Source organism: Cynocephalus volans, chromosome 2 (assembly GCF_027409185.1).
Source record: "Cynocephalus volans isolate mCynVol1 chromosome 2, mCynVol1.pri, whole genome shotgun sequence".
Classification (NCBI taxonomy): domain Eukaryota; kingdom Metazoa; phylum Chordata; class Mammalia; order Dermoptera; family Cynocephalidae; genus Cynocephalus; species Cynocephalus volans.
Window position 1 is genome coordinate 22,643,691 of NC_084461.1, and position 21,270 is coordinate 22,664,960.

Genomic DNA, 21,270 nt, shown 5'->3' on the forward strand with positions numbered 1-21,270 from the left:
CCAGACCCCAACCACATTAGAACAGAACCTGAAAAGGTAGTTATTCTCTAACTCTAGCACTTATTTTATTTTTTGTTAACTCCCACTACTCTATATATTGACACTTGGCAAATGTTCCAAACACATTTGTTATATAATTTCATTTAAAGCGATGCTTTGCCTCTCTCAGATTTATGTGCCCTTTAAGATTTATTTCTTATGCCCTAAAGTAATTAGCCAAAATAATTATTGGCTGACTATTGTTTGCTCTTAAAATGGTGGCCTGGCACTGTGCTAGTTTCTGGAAGAAAAAGCGTTGCCAGAAAACGAACAAATAAATCATTAAGGCACTTCCTGTAAGTTGGAGTTGTTCACAGGAGGCAGAAATATTATATGCATATAACATGTGTATGCACGTACTCAAAAATTAAATATAGTATGTGATAAATCCAATTGTAAAATATTTGTTAATTTTTCTATCAAATGTTTATTGAGTACCTAGACAGATATACACAATTCAATGTATTGGGTCATCAATGAGCAAAACTGGCAAAATCCACGCTCTTGTGAATTCTACATTCTGATTGAGGGAAATAGAAAATCATCAGACTAAACAAGTTAAGTCATATAACATTTTTAAAAGATGGTAGAGTTAGGGAGAACACAAATGCAGTATAAAGGACATGCTGAGTCAGGGGTTTGGATCGCTATACTTGCCAGCCACCAAAAAAAAAAAAAAAAAAATGACATTCTGGGTTAATACTATAATACTATAATTTTAAGTAGGGTAGGCAGGGTAGACCTCATTTAAAAAACAGCATTTCATCAAAAACTTGAATGAGACAAGGAGACAAGCTGGAGGAAGATGGAATGGTCAGTGTTAGTGTATGAAGGCAGGAAGGAAAAAAGGTCAAAGGGTTGTGGAGAGACTTCTAGGCCATTATAAAGGTTTTGTCTTCTACTCTGAGTAAAAGAAGAGTGATTAAAACATTTAGAAAAAAAGGAATAAGAAAGAAAAGAATCTTCTGTGGCATTTCTCTGGATATATCAAGTATAAGATGTTTCTTTCTATTAAGTAGTAGTTATCGTTGGAATTTCAGGAGAAATCCAGACTCATATAATAAATTAGCTGGTAACAAGCGTTAAAATGATAATTAAAATCCTCATAGCAATGAGAAAACCATAACAACAATTAATTTTGAGCTGAAGTTTAAGGTGCTGGGTTTGGGGGAATGTAATGTTTCTTAATGGGAATGAGGAATTGAACCTCTAGGCAAGGGGGCTTCAATGAGGTCTTTGAGAAGTAGAGCGATATTATGATAATTTCTTTTTCTGGGGAATTCATGGATTGACAAGAAAAAGTGTATTTGAGGGAGAAAGAGAAGTGTGGAGACTTGAAGACTCTTACATTGGCAGTTGTCCAAAAGAAAAATATAAGGGACTTAACTACAAGGAGTGCACTTCCACATGCTGAAGTACTTAGCCCTATTCATTTATTTATTAATCACGTATACTATGGATATATTAATACATTGTACAGTTTATTGTAATGATTACAAATGATCTCAAAGTGCATGGCAGGGTGGTGCTCAATGATGGTAACTGGGAAAATTGAAAGGAAAGAATGGCAGCAAGATAAAAGCCTTATTACTTTAAAAGATTTCACAGTAAAAGAAAATTGATATGATAGGTAAGGAAGATGACAGAGTTAAATAAATAAGACATCAATTCTAGCTAGCTTAAAAAACCATAACTGATGATGTAGCAATTGGAGAATGACTAAAGGTAGTATTTGGAAGTTATATTGGGGCAATCTAATGAAATGATTTAGTATTATCTGAGAAACTACCATGTACCAAGTTCTGTGCTGTGAGGGAATAGTGGAGGGAGACAGACTCCAGCCTTGAATTAAAGTATCCCACAAGATTTTTATTAGTTTCATTTGTTACTTTCCATATTATATACCATTTTGTTATTTTTGAGCATCTATGTAACATTTGTTACACAATAATTGCCTAGGGGCAGAGTGCATAATTCAGTCATCTTTTTTGTATCCTTGGTTCTATCAAAAAGACTTGCAAATATATGAACTTTACCTCATGTTTTTCCTTCAAAAAACCTATGTGATAAATACTGATCATGATTAATAAGTGAGTTGTGAATGAATGCAGAGATAACTCCATTCTTCTACTCCTTTATTGATCTATTTGAACAGAGGGACCTGTAATCAGTAAGGGATTATGAGAAATGGCTCAGTTTTCTTGTTAAAGAGGTATGTTTGCCTGAATTATTTAAGAAAGTTTTGTGTGTATAAGTGTGTGTATATGTATTTGTAAACTAGAAAACATGTGAATGAGTTCCTTGAATGCTTTATGGTATCAGTCAGTCATAGTCATAGCTTGTATGTACATACATGTGTGTATAATGTAGTTATAAATTATATAGAGACACCTAGATAGGTATATTGATAAATGAACTCAGATATGTGGATATCCTTAATTCTTAATCTTAAATCTTATATTTTTATTATTTTAAAATATTCTAAGCATCAAATTACTTACAGTTTGTGTGTAAAATTACACCAATAAATGTCTGTAATTCTTGCAGTTAGGTAGCAATATTTACTTAATATGGAGAAATCTTACCCTAAGTAATGTATTTATCATTGCATAAACCTTCCTTGATACTTTGTTGAAAGTAGAACCAATGAGAATTGATCAGTTTAGACACTTCTAATGTCCAAAAGATTTATAATCTTAGTTAATGTGAAATGCTCATAAAATATATTCTATTTTTCTGTTGTTTACTGCTTTTACTTTTAATGAATAACTCTTGTAGGATATTGAAGATTTTCCCTCCCTTCAGTTCAACATATATGATCAAACTTTTTTTGGTCCTTAAACTTTGTCCTTTTGACAGCCAGACTTCAGTAGACATAAATGGGTTCTTGGAAGGGAGGAAGTCTGCCCAATTAGCTCTTAATAGTAGTCTGATGTGTCACTTACCCTTGTAACTGCCTGTAATTTTGACTAGACCTCATGTGTTGTTTTTCTTTCATAATTATTCTACTATGCAAACTAAAATACCCGCAGCCAGAGTGATGTGGGTCCTTTCAGCCTGGAAATTTGAAAACAATTACCATTCAAGAAGAGTGAAATAATTAATTCTGCATTAAGGATATGTCAATTTAGTATCCTGACTCACTCTGATAGCATAACATTTTCACTAATTGGAGAGCACACAAATCTTTGGAATTATTTACAATATATTCAGCAGGGAATGTGACTTCCTTGTCTAGGACCAATAAAGCACTCCATTTATAAATAAATCATGTTGTGGAGCTTTAGAAACAAGTAATCAGTTAGCGGCAGCTAACCTCCACAATTCTCAGGAACTTTGGATAGTTAACTGCAGTATTTTTCTTTTATTATTTTATTTTATTTTATTGCTTTCTATTGAATCATTCATTGATGGAAAAACAGACTTTGTTACAAATAAATGTATAATGCATTTTCAAAAACTTGACATAATTGCAATGCTATGTCTTAATGGAATATTCAAGCATTATTACTGTCATTACAAGGCATTTTCAAAGTCACCATAGGAGGGAAGTATATTTTCCATTAAAAGATTATTTCAGTCTGAAATATGAACTGTTATTGTCTATAAACCTCAATAGCACAAATGTCATACAAAGATGAGAAAATTTTTTATTCTTTCAGATATTATTTTAGTAAATATGAACAAAACAAAACTACTGCATTGCTGGTATCAGAATATTTAGCATAAGGATGGTCATGATTTAAATTTGTTTCAATGACAAATTTTTATGTGGTCTATAAACAACTATTACCTTTACTATGAAGAGTTTTTCACATATCACATCATAACAAGACTCGCTGGAAAAACAATTGAATAAATCATATTAATTTAGTTAGAGCTTCCAAAATTAATTATAATGCCTTGTGTTCTTATCTGTATTTAATGTAATTTTGTACCCACATATCTAGCTCATGGAAACAGTTTTTCTTCCTAAGGAAAAAAGAAGCTGGAGACCAGGTAGTTGTAAAAACTGGTTTATTTTTTTAAAAAATAAATACAAAAATATAAATATAAAACATTAGCAGATAGAATTTGATGAAATGAAATTGCACAAACATTTGTATACCAGGTTGCATATCACACCTACTAACACCACATGTACATTTTTTTTTTTTTAAATTTAATGTACAGAACAGGATACACCTTAAGTTTTTCTTCGCCTTTTTAAAAGCTTCATTTGCAAGGGCAGAACATGTTTCTAACAGAAGCGGCTCGTTTGTGAGGTTGTTTAAGGGAGAACTATCCTGTTCCTGTATCTGAAATGATCTTGTATTTACTAAGATGGACAACACTGCATTTCCATAGCTTTGGCTCTTGGAAGTGATTAAATAAAATGTCGTCTAGATTCCATGGGACATCCTACGGGAAAGAATTAATGTAATTAATGAACAAATTAAGAAGGAAATGGGGAAAACAATTGTGCTGAGTGGCAGGAAAATGCTCCTGAATATCAAACATGGTGGAGACAGCGTCGGTACAGTGACTGGCTCTCGTGTGAGCAGAGCACGCAGCCCAGGTTAGGAGTCTCTGTCGCTTTCCCCGCCACCGTACATCTCTGCCAGCTTGTTAAACCGCGGGCCCCATTCTCGGAGGTAATCGTAGTTCTGGTCCCCTTCAGTGGTGCCCGATTCTAAGGAGCTCAGGGATTCGGCCACCGAGTCGTTCCCCTCGTAGGCGTAGGTGGCCAGTGAGTCGTAGGGTGGCGCCGTGGGGTCCAGGTCGTGCTCTTTGAGCCGTTCGTTGATGAAATCGCGGACGTCCGTGTTCTCCGGCGCGGGCGGCGTCCTCCGCGGGATAAACAACGTCTCCGGGATGATGTCTCGCCGCAGCTTTTTTTCCTCCATGGCTGCGGGGTTCCTCAGGGTGCCGATATCGAAGGCCTGGGTGTCCTCCTCCCCGCCACCTTCGTCGTTGTAGCTCACGATGTTGTCTCTGATGTCCTCCTTGGACAAGATCAGAGGCTCCTTTTTCCGTTGTCTCTTCAGAGCTGCAAACAGGACTACTATAACTTGAAAAAAGACGAGAAGAGACATTAGAGGCCCGTTCCAAACACTGTCAAGGAGGGGACATACTGCCAAGGAGGTTCAGCTGTTCAGGTTTTCCTAGACAGGTTAGAATTAAAGATTCATTTTGCACTTCTGATTATTCTTTTTATTTATTTTTTAGGAGGGCAGAGGAAGGAGATGTTGGAGGATTTAGCCAGGGTGGGTGGTGTTTCAGAGCAGCAAAGTGATGGGGGATATTCTTCAAATACAGTGACTTCTATTTTATCTGTTTTTTTCTAAGAACTATTTAAAGATGAGGCCTGATTGTACAGACAATATTTATCCTTGCATTAAATAGGGACATACGATGTTGCATAAAAAAATAGACATGAATTGAATTCAGTTTCAAAGAGGGACAAAAATATGCCCACATTTTTCACATCTTTATACAATTTTAAAAAGCAACATTCTTTACAAGATACAGAGTATTGGTTTCTATTAAATAGCTTTGCTGATGATTTTACAAAGTTTTTTTTTTTTTTTTTTTTTTTTTTTTACTTTACTAAAAGAAGGTCTTACTCACTGGAAAAAAGAACAGGCTATGTAGACATTGCATGAGTTCAGAAATTTATTAGTCTTCTCATGAAAATATATACGTTGTCTGAGACCTCCCCCAAAATTGTTAGATCAAATGACAGCAAAGAACATTTCCTCACTTCCATGAGAAAGTAGCAATGACAATATAATAATAATGATGTTGTCAACAATCATAATAATGGCAATAAAATAAACAATAGAAGAAAGTTAATATCAAATTCTGCTAATTGTGATAGAGTTTCCCACACTTATTCACTGCCCCCCACCCCCCATTTTGGTCCTGATCCTTTAAAATGATTGGAGAAACAGATGTGAATTCAATTAGATGGGAAAGGGAGGGGAGATTTTACTGGGTACATATATGAATAAATATCTATGTATTTATTTAGCCTCTTTAGAACAAAAGTTTAAAGGATATGGGATTTATTATATTATTATATGAAGGGGTGTTAAGTTATGTTTTCTTTTTAAATTACATTGAATGCTCAGTCTTCAACTTTGTCTGAGAGGGCAAACAAAAACTTTTTGAATGCTATAAAAAATAAAGTTTTAGTCCATTGATAAGTTCTTGGTCTTAAATTTTTATTAAAAAATAAACAGGCCATGATAAAGGCAGAAAAAATATTTATTCTTCAGCTTTGGGGGAAAATATGTCATTTTATTTTGCCTAAATTCATGGATTCATGTACATACAACTGGTGATGTTAAACCTCAGACTGTTACTAAGCAAATGATTTTATCCAATAAAAAAGCTTCTAATAATGAGGATAATGAAAACTCCAAGTCCAAGTTCATTTTCCTGCTTCTTGAAATGTCAGATACAATGTTGTTTGATTAGGGTTAGAGGAATACTCAACAGCAATAGTTTTAACCTAATGCAACTAGAGAGTAAATTTAATCTGATGCTTAATTCAAAAGCAGTTAAAAGCAATTTACTCTGGGTTATAAAATCAAGTATCATTATTTTGAGGACAAGTAATCCAAGTAAAGGGCTATTTTAACACTTTTTCAATGATAGTGAGGCCTCTGACCAGCCATGATGGGAAAAAAATTGGAAATAAACTTTAGATTCTCTTGGAGGATTGTATATATGGTGACTAACAGCAAGGCTCAGCCATTCAGAAATTGTGTGACCTTGGAAAATGTTTTGAATATTTGTAACTTTCAGTTTTATTATGTATTGAAGAAAGAACTTTTTAAGCTAGCCGTAGTAACGCCATTTTGCAAGGCACAAAACATTACCCTGGTTAAAAGTCCCTAGCATAGGAAAAGTACAGCCTGAGGTTGAGACCAGATAACGAACAGGATATCTGTGGTTATGCACCTGGGCCCCGGCCCGAGGCAAAGGGCGGATAGTTCCCAGAAATAGACAAGTCAGTTAAAGTTTCAAGAGTGCCCCTCAGCTGTTTCAAGGACTCCCAACAGTTTCCAGGGTGCCCCTCAGCTGTTTCAAGGACTCCCAACAGTTTCCAGGGTGCCCCTCAGCTGTTTCAAGGACTCCCACCAGTTTCCAGGGTGCCCCTCAGCTGTTTCAAGGACTCCCACATAACCGAAGCTCACCCCAGGCCTTATTTGAACTGACCAATTAAACTCGCTTCTCGCTTCTGTACCCGCGCTTATTTGAACTGACCAATTAAACTCGCTTCTCGCTTCTGTACCCGCGCTTTTTGCTATAAAAAGGACCCAGGAGCTTCACTCGGCGCGCCAGTCTTCCAAAAGACTGTGTCGCCCGGGTACCCGTGTGTTCAAATAAACCTCTTGCTGTTTGCATCCGTCTTCGTGGTCTCGCTGTTCCTTGGGAGGGTCTCCCTGAACTGACTGACTACCCACTTTGGGAGTCTTTCATTTGGGGGCTCGTCCGGGATCGGAGACCCCCACCCAGGGACCACCGACCCACCAACGGGAGGTAAGCTGGCCAGCAGTCGTTCTGTGTCTCGTTTCTGTGTCTCGTTTCTGTGTCTAATCCTGTGACTCTGACTGTCTTTCTGAGTGCGCGCATTTTGGTTTCAGTTTGTTCCGGGTTAGTCGCTCTGGGAGCGAAGTGCGGGTAGCGAACAGACGTGTTCGGGGGCTCGCCACCCGGCAATCCTGGGAGACGTCCCAGGATCAGGGGAGGACCAGGGACGCCTGGTGGACCCCTTGGCAGAGGATTATTGTGTTTTGGTCTCACCGCGTCTCGGGAGGCGCGCTCTGCCATCGGACTCTTTCTTCTATTTCTACGGCACTCGGTCTCGTCGCCGTTTCTGGTTTCTTTTTGTCTTAGTTGTGATAGGTCTTTGCGTCGTCGTTCCCCTATTGGAAATTTTCGAGATGGGGCAAGGTGCCCTTACGCCTCTCTCCCTTACTCTAGATCATTGGAAAGATGTCAAAGCCAGGGCTCACAATCTGTCCATGGAGATCAAAAAAGGAAAATGGCAGACTTTCTGTTCGTCTGAGTGGCCCACATTCGGCGTAGGTTGGCCGCCAGAGGGAACCTTTGACCTTTCTGTCATTTTTGCAGTTAAAAAGATTGTTTTTCAGGAGACCGGAGGACACCCGGACCAGGTTGCCTATGTCGTGGTATGGCAAGACCTCGCCCAGAATCCCCCTCCCTGGGTGCCACCCTCCAGCAAAGTCGCTGTTGTTTCGGGATCAGAAAATACTCAAAGGCCACCTACAAGGAAGCCTTCCGCCCCTCCCCAACCCCCCGTCCTCCCGACACCAGATGACCTATTTTCTCTCTCTGAACCCCCACCTTACCCGGCGGCTCCGCTGCCCCCTCTGGCCCCTCAGGGAAACAGATCGGCACCAGGCCGAGCGCCCGGTGATCCTAGCCCTGAGGGACCGGCTGCGGGGACTAGGAGCCGCCAACCTCGCAGTCCGAGAGACGGCTCCGGTCCTGACTCCACCGTAGCTTTGCCCCTCCGAGCCATAGGGCCCCCAGCTGAGCCAAATGGCTTGGTCCCTTTGCAGTATTGGCCTTTTTCCTCAGCAGATCTTTACAATTGGAAGTCTAACCATCCTTCTTTTTCTGAAAAACCAGCAGGTCTCACGGGACTTCTTGAGTCCCTTATGTTCTCTCACCAGCCCACTTGGGACGATTGCCAACAGCTACTCCAGATCCTCTTCACCACTGAAGAGCGAGAAAGGATTCTTCTGGAGGCCCGCAAGAACGTTCTCGGGGATAACGGGGCCCCTACACAACTCGAGAACCTCATTAATGAGGCTTTCCCCCTCAATCGACCTCAATGGGATTACAACACGGCCGAAGGTAGGGAGCGTCTTCTGGTCTACCGCCGGACTCTAGTGGCAGGTCTCAAAGGGGCAGCCCGGCGCCCCACCAATTTGGCCAAGGTAAGAGAGGTCTTGCAGGGACCGGCAGAACCCCCTTCGGTTTTCTTAGAACGCCTAATGGAGGCCTATAGAAGGTACACTCCGTTTGAACCCTCTTCTGAGGGGCAGCAGGCTGCGGTCACAATGGCCTTCATCGGCCAGTCAGCCCCAGACATTAAAAAAAGGTTACAAAGACTAGAGGGGCTCCAAGACCTTTCCTTACAAGACTTAGTAAAGGAGGCAGAAAAGGTGTACCACAAGAGAGAAACAGAAGAAGAAAGACAGGAAAGAGAAAAAAAAGAGACAGAAGAGAGAGAGAGGCGGCGTGATAAACGCCAAGAAAAAAAATTTAACTAGGATTTTGGCCGCAGTGGTAGGTGAAAGAGGGTCTAGAGATAGGCAGACAGGGAACCTGAGCAACCGGGCAAAGAAAACACCTAGGGATGGAAGACCCCCTCTAGACAAAGACCAATGCGCGTACTGTAAAGAGAAGGGTCACTGGGCAAGAGAATGTCCCCGGAAAAAGAACATCAGAGAAGCCAAGGTTCTATCCCTAGATGACTAGGGGAGTCGGGGTTCGGACCCCCTCCCCGAACCTAGGGTAACATTGACAGTGGAGGGGACCCCCATCGAGTTTCTGGTCGATACCGGGGCTGAACATTCGGTGCTGACCCAACCCATGGGGAAGGTAGGGTCCAGGCGGACAGTCGTAGTAGGAGCGACCGGCAGCAAAGTCTACCCCTGGACCACTCAGAGACTTTTAAGGGTCGGACATAGGCAAGTGACCCATTCCTTTTTGGTCATACCTGAGTGCCCTGCTCCTCTGTTGGGCCGGGACATCCTGACCAAACTAAAGGCTCAAATCCAGTTTTCCACAGAGGGCCCACAAGTAACATGGGGAGATCACTCTACCATGTGCCTGGTCCTAAACCTAGAAGAAGAATACCGGCTGTATGAAAAGCCGGCCTCTCCCTCCATCGACCCATCCTGGCTCCAACTTTTTCCCACCGTATGGGCAGAAAAGACAGGTATGGGACTGGCCAATAACGTCCCACCAGTAGTAGTAGAGCTGAAATCAGGTGCCTCACCGGTGGCCGTCCGACAGTATCCAATGACTAAAGAAGCCCGGGAAGGCATCAGACCCCACATCCAAAGGTTCTTAGACCTAGGGGTCTTAGTGCCCTGCCAATCGCCCTGGAACACCCCTCTGCTACCAGTAAAAAAGCCAGGGACCAATGACTATCGGCCAGTCCAAGACTTGAGAGAAATTAACAAAAGGGTGCAAGACATTCATCCCACGGTCCCAAATCCATACAGCCTCCTGAGTTCCCTTCCGCCTAGTCACACTTGGTACTCAGTCCTGGATCTCAAGGATGCCTTTTTTTGCCTCAGACTACACCCCAACAGCCAGCCACTGTTCGCGTTCGAGTGGAGAGACCCAGAAAAAGGTAACACAGGTCAGCTGACCTGGACACGGCTGCCACAGGGGTTCAAAAATTCTCCCACTCTCTTCGACGAGGCCCTCCACCGAGATTTAGCTCCTTTTAGGGCTCTCAACCCCCAGGTCATATTACTCCAATATGTGGACGACCTCCTAGTGGCAGCTCCCACATATGAAGGCTGCAAAAGAGGGACACAAAAGCTCTTGCAGGAACTGAGTAAGTTGGGGTACCGGGTATCAGCTAAAAAGGCCCAGTTATGCCAGAAAGAGGTCACCTATTTGGGGTACCTGCTCAAAGGGGGAAAAAGATGGCTGACCCCGGCCCGGAAAGCTACAGTTATGAAGATCCCTACTCCCACAACCCCCAGGCAGGTCCGCGAATTTCTGGGTACTGCCGGATTCTGCAGGCTCTGGATTCCTGGGTTTGCTTCCCTGGCTGCACCCTTGTACCCCCTGACAAGGGAAAACATTCCTTTTACCTGGACTGAGGAGCATCAAAAGGCTTTTGACCACATAAAAAAAGCCTTGCTGTCTGCCCCCGCCTTGGCTCTCCCAGACCTCACCAAATCATTTACTCTGTACGTAGATGAAAGAGCCGGTGTAGCCCGAGGAGTGCTTACTCAGACCCTAGGACCATGGCGACGGCCAGTAGCTTATCTATCAAAAAAACTGGATCCAGTGGCCAGTGGGTGGCCAACCTGCCTAAAAGCGGTTGCTGCAGTGGCACTCCTCCTCAAAGACGCTGATAAGTTAACCTTGGGGCAAAATGTGACTGTGATTGCTTCCCACAGCCTCGAAAGTATCGTGCGGCAGCCCCCCAATCGGTGGATGACCAATGCCAGAATGACTCATTACCAGAGTTTGCTGCTAAACGAAAGAATATCTTTCGCGCCCCCTGCTGTCCTGAACCCAGCTACCCTACTACCAGTCGAGTCAGAATCCACCCCAGTACACCAATGCTCAGAAATCCTTGCTGAAGAAGCTGGGACTCGACGGGACCTGAAGGACCAGCCATTGCCCGGAGTGCCTGCCTGGTATACAGACGGTAGCAGCTTCATTGCGGAAGGTAAGAAGAAAGCAGGGGCCGCCATCGTAGATGGCAAACGGACGGTATGGGCAAGCAGCCTGCCAGAAGGGACATCAGCCCAGAAGGCCGAGCTAATAGCCTTGACGCAGGCATTACGCCTAGCCGAAGGAAAAAACATCAACATCTACACGGACAGCAGGTATGCTTTTGCCACTGCTCACATTCATGGGGCAATATATAAACAGAGGGGACTGCTCACTTCTGCTGGAAAAGACATTAAAAATAAACAAGAAATTCTGGCTCTGCTAGAGGCCATTTACCTCCCTAAGCAGGTCGCCATTATCCACTGCCCAGGCCACCAGAGAGGAAATAACCCTGTGGCGGCCGGGAACCGGAGGGCCGACGAGGCTGCAAAACAAGCCGCCCTGTCGGTCAAGGTGCTAACAAAAACTACAAAGCTTCAAGAGCCAATCGAGCCTGCTCAAGCTAGGACCAAGCCAAGAGAGCTCACTCCTGACCAGGGAAAAGAATTCATTCAGCGGTTACATCAGCTAACACACTTAGGACCAGAAAAGCTCCTTCAACTGGCAAGCCGCACCAGCCTCTCCATCCCGAACCTCCGGTCCACTGTTCAAGAAGTCGCCAATCGGTGTCCAGCTTGCGCCATGACTAATGCGGCTACCACCTACCGAGAGACCGGAAAAAGACAACGGGGAGATCGACCCGGCGTATACTGGGAAGTAGACTTTACAGAGGTAAAGCCTGGCCGGTATAGAAACAAGTATCTGCTAGTATTTGTAGATACTTTCTCTGGATGGGTAGAAGCTTTTCCTACCAAAACGGAAACGGCCCTGACTGTATGTAAAAAGATACTAGAAGAAATCCTGCCCCGTTTCGGGATCCCTAAGGTGATCGGGTCAGATAATGGCCCAGCCTTTGTTGCTCAGGTAAGCCAGGGACTAGCCACACAACTGGGGATAAATTGGAAATTACATTGTGCGTATAGGCCCCAGAGCTCAGGTCAAGTAGAGAGAATGAATAGAACCATCAAAGAGACCTTAACTTGGGCCGAGCCCGTGGCGCACTCGGGAGAGTGCTGCACTGGGAGCGCAGCAACGCTCCCGCTGCGGGTTCGGATCCTATATAAGAATGGCTGGTGCACTCACTGGCTGAGTGCCCGTCATGAAAAAGACCAAAAAAAAAAAAAAAAAAAAAAAAAAAAAAAAAAAAAAAAAAAAAAAAAAAAAAAGAGACCTTAACTAAATTGGCCTTAGAGACCGGTGGAAAAGACTGGGTGGCCCTCCTTCCCTTAGCGCTGTTCAGAGCCAGGAATACCCCTGGCCAGTTCGGTCTAACTCCCTATGAAATCCTCTACGGGGGACCCCCCCCCATACTTGAGTTGGGAGAAACACTGGGTCCCGATGATAATTTTCTCCCTGTCTTATTTACCCACTTAAAGGCTCTAGAAGTTGTGAAGACCCAGATTTGGGACCAGATCAAAGAGACATATCAGCCCGGTACCATAGCTGTCCCCCACCCGTTCCAGGTCGGAGACCGAGTGCTGGTCAGACGCCATCGACCCAGCAACCTTGAGCCTCGGTGGAAAGGCCCGTATCTGGTATTGCTGACCACCCCGACCGCAGTAAAAGTTGATGGCATCGCTGCCTGGGTCCATGCTTCCCATCTCAAGCCTGCACCACCCCCGGCACCAAACGAGACCTGGGAGCTGGAAAGGACTGATCATCCTCTTAAGCTGCGTATTCGGCGGCGGAAAAATGAGTCCACCGGGTAAGAACCCCCACCGGCCTGTGATCCTCACCTGGAAGGTACTGTCCCAAACTGGAGAAGTTGTCTGGACCAAACAGGCTACCCAGCCGCCTTGGACTTGGTGGCCCGATCTTAAACCTGATGTATGTGCCCTGGCGGCGGGTATTGAGACCTGGGATATCCCGGGATACATAGCATCGGGCTAGGCCCAGATCAGACCCCCTGATTCAGACTACACAAAAGCTTATAATCAGATCACCTGGGGGGTCCCAGGGTGCAGCTATCCCCGAGCTAGAAACAGGCTTGCCGCTTCCCCCTTCTACGTGTGCCCCCGGGATGGCCGGACCCTTTCAGAAGCTAGAAGGTGCGGAGGGCTGGAATCCCTATATTGCAAAGAATGGGGTTGTGAAACCACGGGGACAGTCTACTGGGGACCTAGTTCCTCATGGGACCTCATAACTGTAGAACGTAACGATAGCAGTAAAAACTGTGACAACACCGGCTGGTGTAACCCCCTTAAAATAAAATTCACAGAGAAAGGAAAAAATTCCAGAGATTGGGCACAAGGAAGAACCTGGGGACTAAGGTTCTATTTGACGGGAAACGATCCAGGTGTACTGTTCACCATTCGCCTAGATATCACCAATATGCCAACTGTGGCAGTGGGCCCCGACCCCGTCCTTGCAGAACAGGGACCTCCTAGCAACAAGCTGTACCCAATGACTAGCAGGCAACCCCCCGCGGCACAAAGGAGCACTGCTACACAGAGCCTCCTATCACCAGGCACTCTACCCCCCACCACGGGTGACAGGCTCTTTGGTCTTGTACAGGGGGCCTTCCTAGCTCTAAATGCCACCAACCCGAACGCCACAGAGCATTGCTGGCTCTGTCTGGCCATAAGCCCCCCCTACTATGAAGGAATAGCCTTTTTGGGAGAGGCCAATTATACCAGCGCCGAGAGTTGCCGTTGGGGGACCCAGGGAAAGCTTACTCTCACAGAGGTCACAGGACAAGGGTTATGTATAGGAACAATACCTTCTACCCATCAACATCTTTGCAACCAGACCCTATCCATCAATTCCTCCGGGGACCATCAGTACCTTCTCCCCTCCAACCATAGCTGGTGGGCTTGCAGCACCGGTCTCACCCCTTGCGTTTCCCTCTCAGTTTTTAATCAGTCTAAGGATTTCTGTGTCCAGGTTCAGCTGATTCCTCGCATCTATTACCATCCTGAAGAAACTTTGTTGCAGGCCTATGACAACCCTCATCCCAGGTTTAAGAGAGAACCTCTCACACTTACCCTAGCTGTCCTACTGGGAATTGTGGCAGGTATAGGTACCGGCTCGGCTGCTCTGATTAAAGGACCTATAGACCTCCAGCGGGGCCTAACCGAGCTCCAGACTGCCATGGACACTGACCTCCGGGCCCTCCAGGATTCAGTCAGCAAGTTAGAGGACTCATTGACTTCTCTATCTGAGGTAGTACTCCAAAATAGGCGAGGCCTTGACTTACTGTTTTTAAGAGAGGGAGGCCTCTGCGCGGCCCTCAGAGAGGAGTGCTGTTTTTATGTAGACCATTCAGGTGTGATACGAGACACCATGGCCAAACTCAAACAAAGACTAGATAAAAGACAGTTAGAGCGCCAAAAAGATCAAAACTGGTTTGAAGGTTGGTTCAATAGCTCCCCTTGGTTCACTACCCTACTATCAACCATCGCCGGGCCCCTAGTACTCCTTCTTCTGTTGCTCATTCTGGGGCCCTGTGTCATCAACAGGTTAGTCCAATTCATCAATGATAGAATAAGTACAATTAAAGTCCTGGTTCTTAGACAAAAATATCAGACTATAGATAATGAAAATAACTTTTAACTCCGCTCTAAGATTAGAGCTATCCACAAAAGAAATGGGGGAATGAAGAAAGAACTTTTTAAGCTAGCCGTAGTAACGCCATTTTGCAAGGCACAAAACATTACCCTGGTTAAAAGTCCCTAGCATAGGAAAAGTACAGCCTGAGGTTGAGACCAGATAACGAACAGGATATCTGTGGTTATGCACCTGGGCCCCGGCCCGAGGCAAAGGGCGGATAGTTCCCAGAAATAGACAAGTCAGTTAAAGTTTCAAGAGTGCCCCTCAGCTGTTTCAAGGACTCCCAACAGTTTCCAGGGTGCCCCTCAGCTGTTTCAAGGACTCCCAACAGTTTCCAGGGTGCCCCTCAGCTGTTTCAAGGACTCCCACCAGTTTCCAGGGTGCCCCTCAGCTGTTTCAAGGACTCCCACATAACCGAAGCTCACCCCAGGCCTTATTTGAACTGACCAATTAAACTCGCTTCTCGCTTCTGTACCCGCGCTTATTTGAACTGACCAATTAAACTCGCTTCTCGCTTCTGTACCCGCGCTTTTTGCTATAAAAAGGACCCAGGAGCTTCACTCGGCGCGCCAGTCTTCCAAAAGACTGTGTCGCCCGGGTACCCGTGTGTTCAAATAAACCTCTTGCTGTTTGCATCCGTCTTCGTGGTCTCGCTGTTCCTTGGGAGGGTCTCCCTGAACTGACTGACTACCCACTTTGGGAGTCTTTCAGTATAAAATGAAGATAATAACCCTTCATATTCCATACATCGTTTTTTTGTCAAATAAAAAAGTTTTTGTAGTAAAGTGCTAATTAGAGTCTGACACAGAAAACACACTAAAAGCTTGCTACTACTATTATTATTTTTATAGGAGATTTTGAGTTTAACTATATAATTTAAAATACAAACCTCCAAAAATAAGTATTTATATTATTCACATTTGCAATTATAGGTTCAATTACTGTAAAGCACATTTATTAGCTTTCCTCAATATATTTATTGTATTAATGGCAAGTCAAATTATAAAAATAAACTTTTATCAGTTCTCACATATTCTATTAAATAAAATCTAGTTTGCTATTCTTTGTGGTATACGAAAAAATTGTGTTTGGTCTCATATTCCATAGTAACAGCATATATAAAGTCTATTTTTACTTATTTTTTAATATTTATTTTAAAATGTACATGTTCTTGTTTTCCAAACTACATAACAATCTAATCTAAAATTGTTTATTTTATCTATTTAATGATTTATCTGGCATGAGCAACTTACCTTTTAGTTATTTATACACAGAGCTACAGTATAAATATGCTACAATAATAAAGTAGAAAAATGGAATCTTCCATAGATAAAATAGATATAACCAAATTAAATACAGAATGATAAAGTATTTTTAATCAAATTTTTATTGTTGCAGGTCCTAGCTTTACATAAAAACTAGCTCTCTTTTATAATCATAAAAAAATATTGCTACTATTTATTATTGTTTGCATTATTTTAAAGTTTGAGGCAAAAGCTGGATTATTTTAACTTTATTTTCTGAGTATGAAAAGGTCAGCAATAATTGAGTACAGGTATGATGGTGGGAAGCGCTTCTTCACAGAGTCAAGTTTTTGAATCTCCATTCTAACAAAGGTAATCAACTTAACCCTTGTCTTTTTGTTTGTTAGTTTAGTAGTACTAAGATCTGATCATGTCCAACTTTAAGAGATGGGAATTGAGACCCTACTATACTCCTCCAACTCCTCCAGCTCCTGGTCTGTTTGACAGATGATACAAAAAGAAATGTTGCCACAGATTCTTTTCCTATACCATTCAGGAGAGGAAAACTGGGCCACTAGGAAAAATTGGGGGTACTGGCAATTGACGCGTCTCCCTTCATTCATTCACTGGACTTAGGCTTCTGTGAATGCTTAATTCCATCACAACATTCAGCATGGCTAGCAAGAATTGCAATCATCTGCCTCTCAACTTTCCAAAAGCCATTCCGTTTTTATTCTTGCCTTTTCCTTTACTTAATATATCATGCAAAAGATAGATAATTTTTTTATATATACTTTGATTCACAGTGTTGTGAATTCAAGGCCACATAAGTTCCACTGCTACTACTACCAAAAAAAATTCTTTATATATCCTTATATATTCTGATCGAATAAAATATTTTAATACAAATAATATTCCACAGTTAATTTATGTCTGTCTTAAAACTTGGGGTTAGTTTGCAGAGAGGTATTTTAATAACAACCTTTCTTATTTAAAAACACAGTAAAGTTAGCAATGTAGAAAATGATCCCATTCTTTTTAAAGTTGCTTACCCAGAAGTATGATGATGCAAAGGAGGATGGCAATCAAGGCCCCGGTGCTGAGGCCGGCAGGGAGGAGCAGGGCTTCGGCGCTGCAGGACTGCATATTGCCTTGGCTGTCACAAGCGCACACCCGGATGGTCAGCGTGCCTGTGCTGCTCTGAATTGGGTAATCATTGTCTGATATCACCACAGGCAAGAGATAGGTACTTATTTCATGTCTATTGAATCCATTTTTTCTGGTTAAAATTCTGGCAGTATTATCTAAAATAAATTTTAAAATATTACAAATGGTTTGGGAAAGTAAACTTGTCTCAGCCTGACAACCATGATTTGACATATAAATAAAAATATGTTTATGCAAACTAAAATATTGGCATGAAATTGCCTACAAAATATGTATAATGCAATTAATATGATGATAAGATAAATTACTTTGAGAAATCTAATACTATGGATTGCTTATGAGGTTTTCAAGTAATTCCCTGATAATGTTTTCAAAATGGTGACTTTTTATAAGTGAATTATTTACCAAGATTACATAGATAATAACATTTTATTTTTCAGAAAATGTATTTTGCATAACAAGAAAAAAAATATTAAATTTTTTTGTGTGTTTTTTGTTTATACATATCTGTGTGTGTGCTCACCCTCACCCCCCTCCCACAATGCACATTAATCCTATATACATGAAGAAAATATGATTGGATAAATTTTAAGCATTGCTGCATTTTTAAAATCAATATTGAAGTCAAAAGCCTGCATTATAGTAAACAACCTGTCATACGCCTTGCTTTTACAACAATACCTTTGCAGCAATCTTTGTACTGAATACCATTATAGGCTACTTCTCATTCTTATTATTTAGCTTTGGTGAATCTGCTGCTACTAAATACCAACTAAGAATTATTTTATGACTATTTGGCTTCAGTGAATCTATGCTACTAAATCTCACTGAAGTTTGCATAAAAGTCTCAGTCTTTCATTTGTCTACTGATAGGTCCTATCTTTTTTGTTATAGGAACTGAGTATTTCCAGCCTTTCTAATATTTTTAAGATTCAGTCTTTTCTTTAGCATCCATAAAGAGACTTCTTTCACATATTTTATTATTTTAAAATTGAAGAGAGTAAACATTGTCAAAAAAGACATTGTCATAATATATCGTTAAACAGCTGATGAAAGGAAAGTTTGTAACTGAGATCAATAAATTGATACATCATATATACGATGATGGTTAGTTTAGGGGAAATTTCCTGTTAATGTCATTGTAAATCATAATGAACAAGTTCTAAAATTTACCTTCATTATCCTGGACTGTGAAATTTGGATTGACAGCAGCTAAGCTGAAGAAAAATTTTTGTCCACCTAAAGGATCATCTTTGTCTATTGCACTTATAGTCTGAATTAGCTGCAGAAAAGAGAAAAATAGATATTCACCAAACTTCCATTGGCATATATGCTTTATAACATGCAGTTCCTTAACATCTTGATTTTGTCTAAAATTTTTAAAAGACAATTGATTTTGTTTCTTGGGCATGCATTTTTATTTGAGCTAATCCATCTTTTTTATTATTTCTTTGATTTTAATGAAGTCTCTCTCTCTCTCTTGTCTCCATCTCTTCTGGATATTATTCTTTCCTTCAAAATTGTAAATGAAAATATTATATTCTAATAAAGTTTTATTAATTTAGGTATAGTACTTGATGTGAGTAGGTTACATCATATACATTTAAACCTTGATCTGGAAGAGTCTGTCCAATGTAGGAAACATCTAGCAAATTATTGTGACTATGGCTTTGGTCCTCCCCAAAAGTAAAGTGAAAAATATTCCAAGAATTTAGAGATTTTATAAGTGATATTATACATTATTTTTTAAAGTAAAGCCTTTAACATTATTATCTACTTTAATAGTAACAGTTCACTTCATTTGCACTTTCAATAAAATTGTATTATATATGTTTTATATGCATAGTGTGGGGAAATGGTTATTTTATATGGGCCAGCTCTTCAACTAATTGTAAGTTAAAACATAATATAAGAAGCTATCTGGTAACAAAGTAAACAATTTAATACCTTATATATAATCAGATCACTGCGTGGGACATTATATAATTGATTAATATTATGCAAATATATATGTAACAGATAGATATGTACTTTTTGGTAAATATATTCCCTTTAATTTTTAATTATATGAATAAGTAATTTTTTAAATATTTTAATTTTTAATAGGGCTTCAGAAGTTCTTAAATATAAGCAGACAAATTTACCTTTAACTAAAATATACTTTTGACTGCATTACCTCAATTTAACATTGTGTGAATGTTGGGTGGAAATATTTTTGCTGATGATGTTTTGTTGGTTTATCAAGGAATTTCAAGTTTAAAACATTATGTAAAATAGAAAAAATGAAGAAATTGTTATAACTATTCCGTCTTAAATTTTTTTTGAAGTTTCTTATAGCAATAAAAAAGAATGAATTTGACATACTAGCCTATTTAATTACAAGCCCAACCATTTATTTCAAAATGATACAAGAAATATAAATGCATCAGATAAAAATATATGTTGTCTAGAAATAAGCAGCAAAAAAAAAATAAAATCATTTAAAACTTTGGATCATTTAAAAATATATTAAAATTAAAAACTTAACTATTTGAATAAATTTTAATTGTACCTTAAGATTAAACAGAAGCAAGAATGATAATAAAAAACCTGCATAAATATATGAATTAATTAAAGAGAAAAATGTCAAAGTAATGTTAACCCATATCAAGTAAGAGGTGTCAATGTAGTTACAAAATCATTTCTTGACCGATTTCTTGTCTGTCAAACATACTCTAAAGAATTTCATTTTTAAACAGTGAGTATAAGAATATATTAAAGAGGAAAACATGGCATAAATGGAACAGTAAATCAAAAATGATAGTAGGCAAATGAAAAATTTTAGTCATTAAGATTAATAACTTAACATGTACACATAGACACAAAAAGTGTTAGAAATGTAAAAGGTGAGCTAACAGTCTTTTTTTTTGGTGGTGGGGGGGACCGGTAAGGGGATCATAACCCTTGGCTCGGTGTCGTCCGCACCGTGCTCAGCCAGTGAGCGCACCGGCCATCCCTATATAGGATCCGAACCCAAGGCCTCGGAGCTACCAGTGCCACTGCGCTCCCAACGTCACACTCTCCTGAGTGAGCCAGGGGGTTGGCCCAAGCTAATAGTCTTTTAAAATAAGGACTGTAGGGCTGGCCCCATGGCTCACTCAGGAGAGTGCGGTAGCACCCAGGCCACGGGTTCGGATCCTATATAGGGATGGCTGGTGTGCTCACTCACTGAGCGTGGTGCAGACGACACTGAGCCAGGGGTTATGATCCCCTTACTGGTCAAAAAAGAAAGCAGACTGTAATGTCTCAAAATAAATACACATTTGCAACCATATATTTTGTCTCAAAATAATAAAATAATATACATTTACAAATTACAATTCCAATTCATTTTTATGGACCAAAATAATACATTTCTGAAAACAGATGGTTACATCTTTACATATATTAAAGAAATACATAAAAGACTTACAGAAAAATCTTCAATTAAAATGGATTTTTTAATCAAAGATTGTAGCACTATTGACTTAAAGGTAAGTAGTTAATTTAATACTTTCATTGAATGTTACAAAAGAAGTAAGTCAAATTCACATTAATGATACAAACAAAACAGAATCACATGTTGCAGAATTTATTTCATACTACAAATTATTTTTATGACCTTAAGACTTCTCTATTGGAGATGCAGGTACTCACTCCCTTTACAAGATATTTTTTTTTCTTTAAGACACAACCTGGCTTCTAGTGTCTAAATTATTAATATTGGGAATTTACCTCTCAATCTAGTCATTTTTTCCATTTCCAA

The 21,270-nt window shown here is 40.8% G+C and overlaps 1 protein-coding gene across 2 annotated transcripts in view; it reads right to left on the minus strand.

Moving 5' to 3' along the window:
- Window positions 1–4,598: 4,598 nt before the first annotated feature.
- The window catches only part of LOC134369529 (cadherin-10), a 140,427-nt gene continuing 123,755 nt past the window's right edge, over window positions 4,599–21,270 (minus strand). Inside the window, exons 10-12 of one of the 2 annotated variants that reach the window (XM_063086006.1) lie at window positions 18,660–18,768; window positions 17,372–17,623; window positions 4,599–5,089 (exon numbers count right to left, since the gene is read on the minus strand). In XM_063086006.1, coding sequence (XP_062942076.1) covers window positions 4,599–5,089; window positions 17,372–17,623; window positions 18,660–18,768 — 852 coding nt within the window. The remainder of the gene's footprint in view (window positions 5,090–17,371; window positions 17,624–18,659; window positions 18,769–21,270) is intronic. The other variant, XM_063086007.1, reaches the window with a different exon arrangement.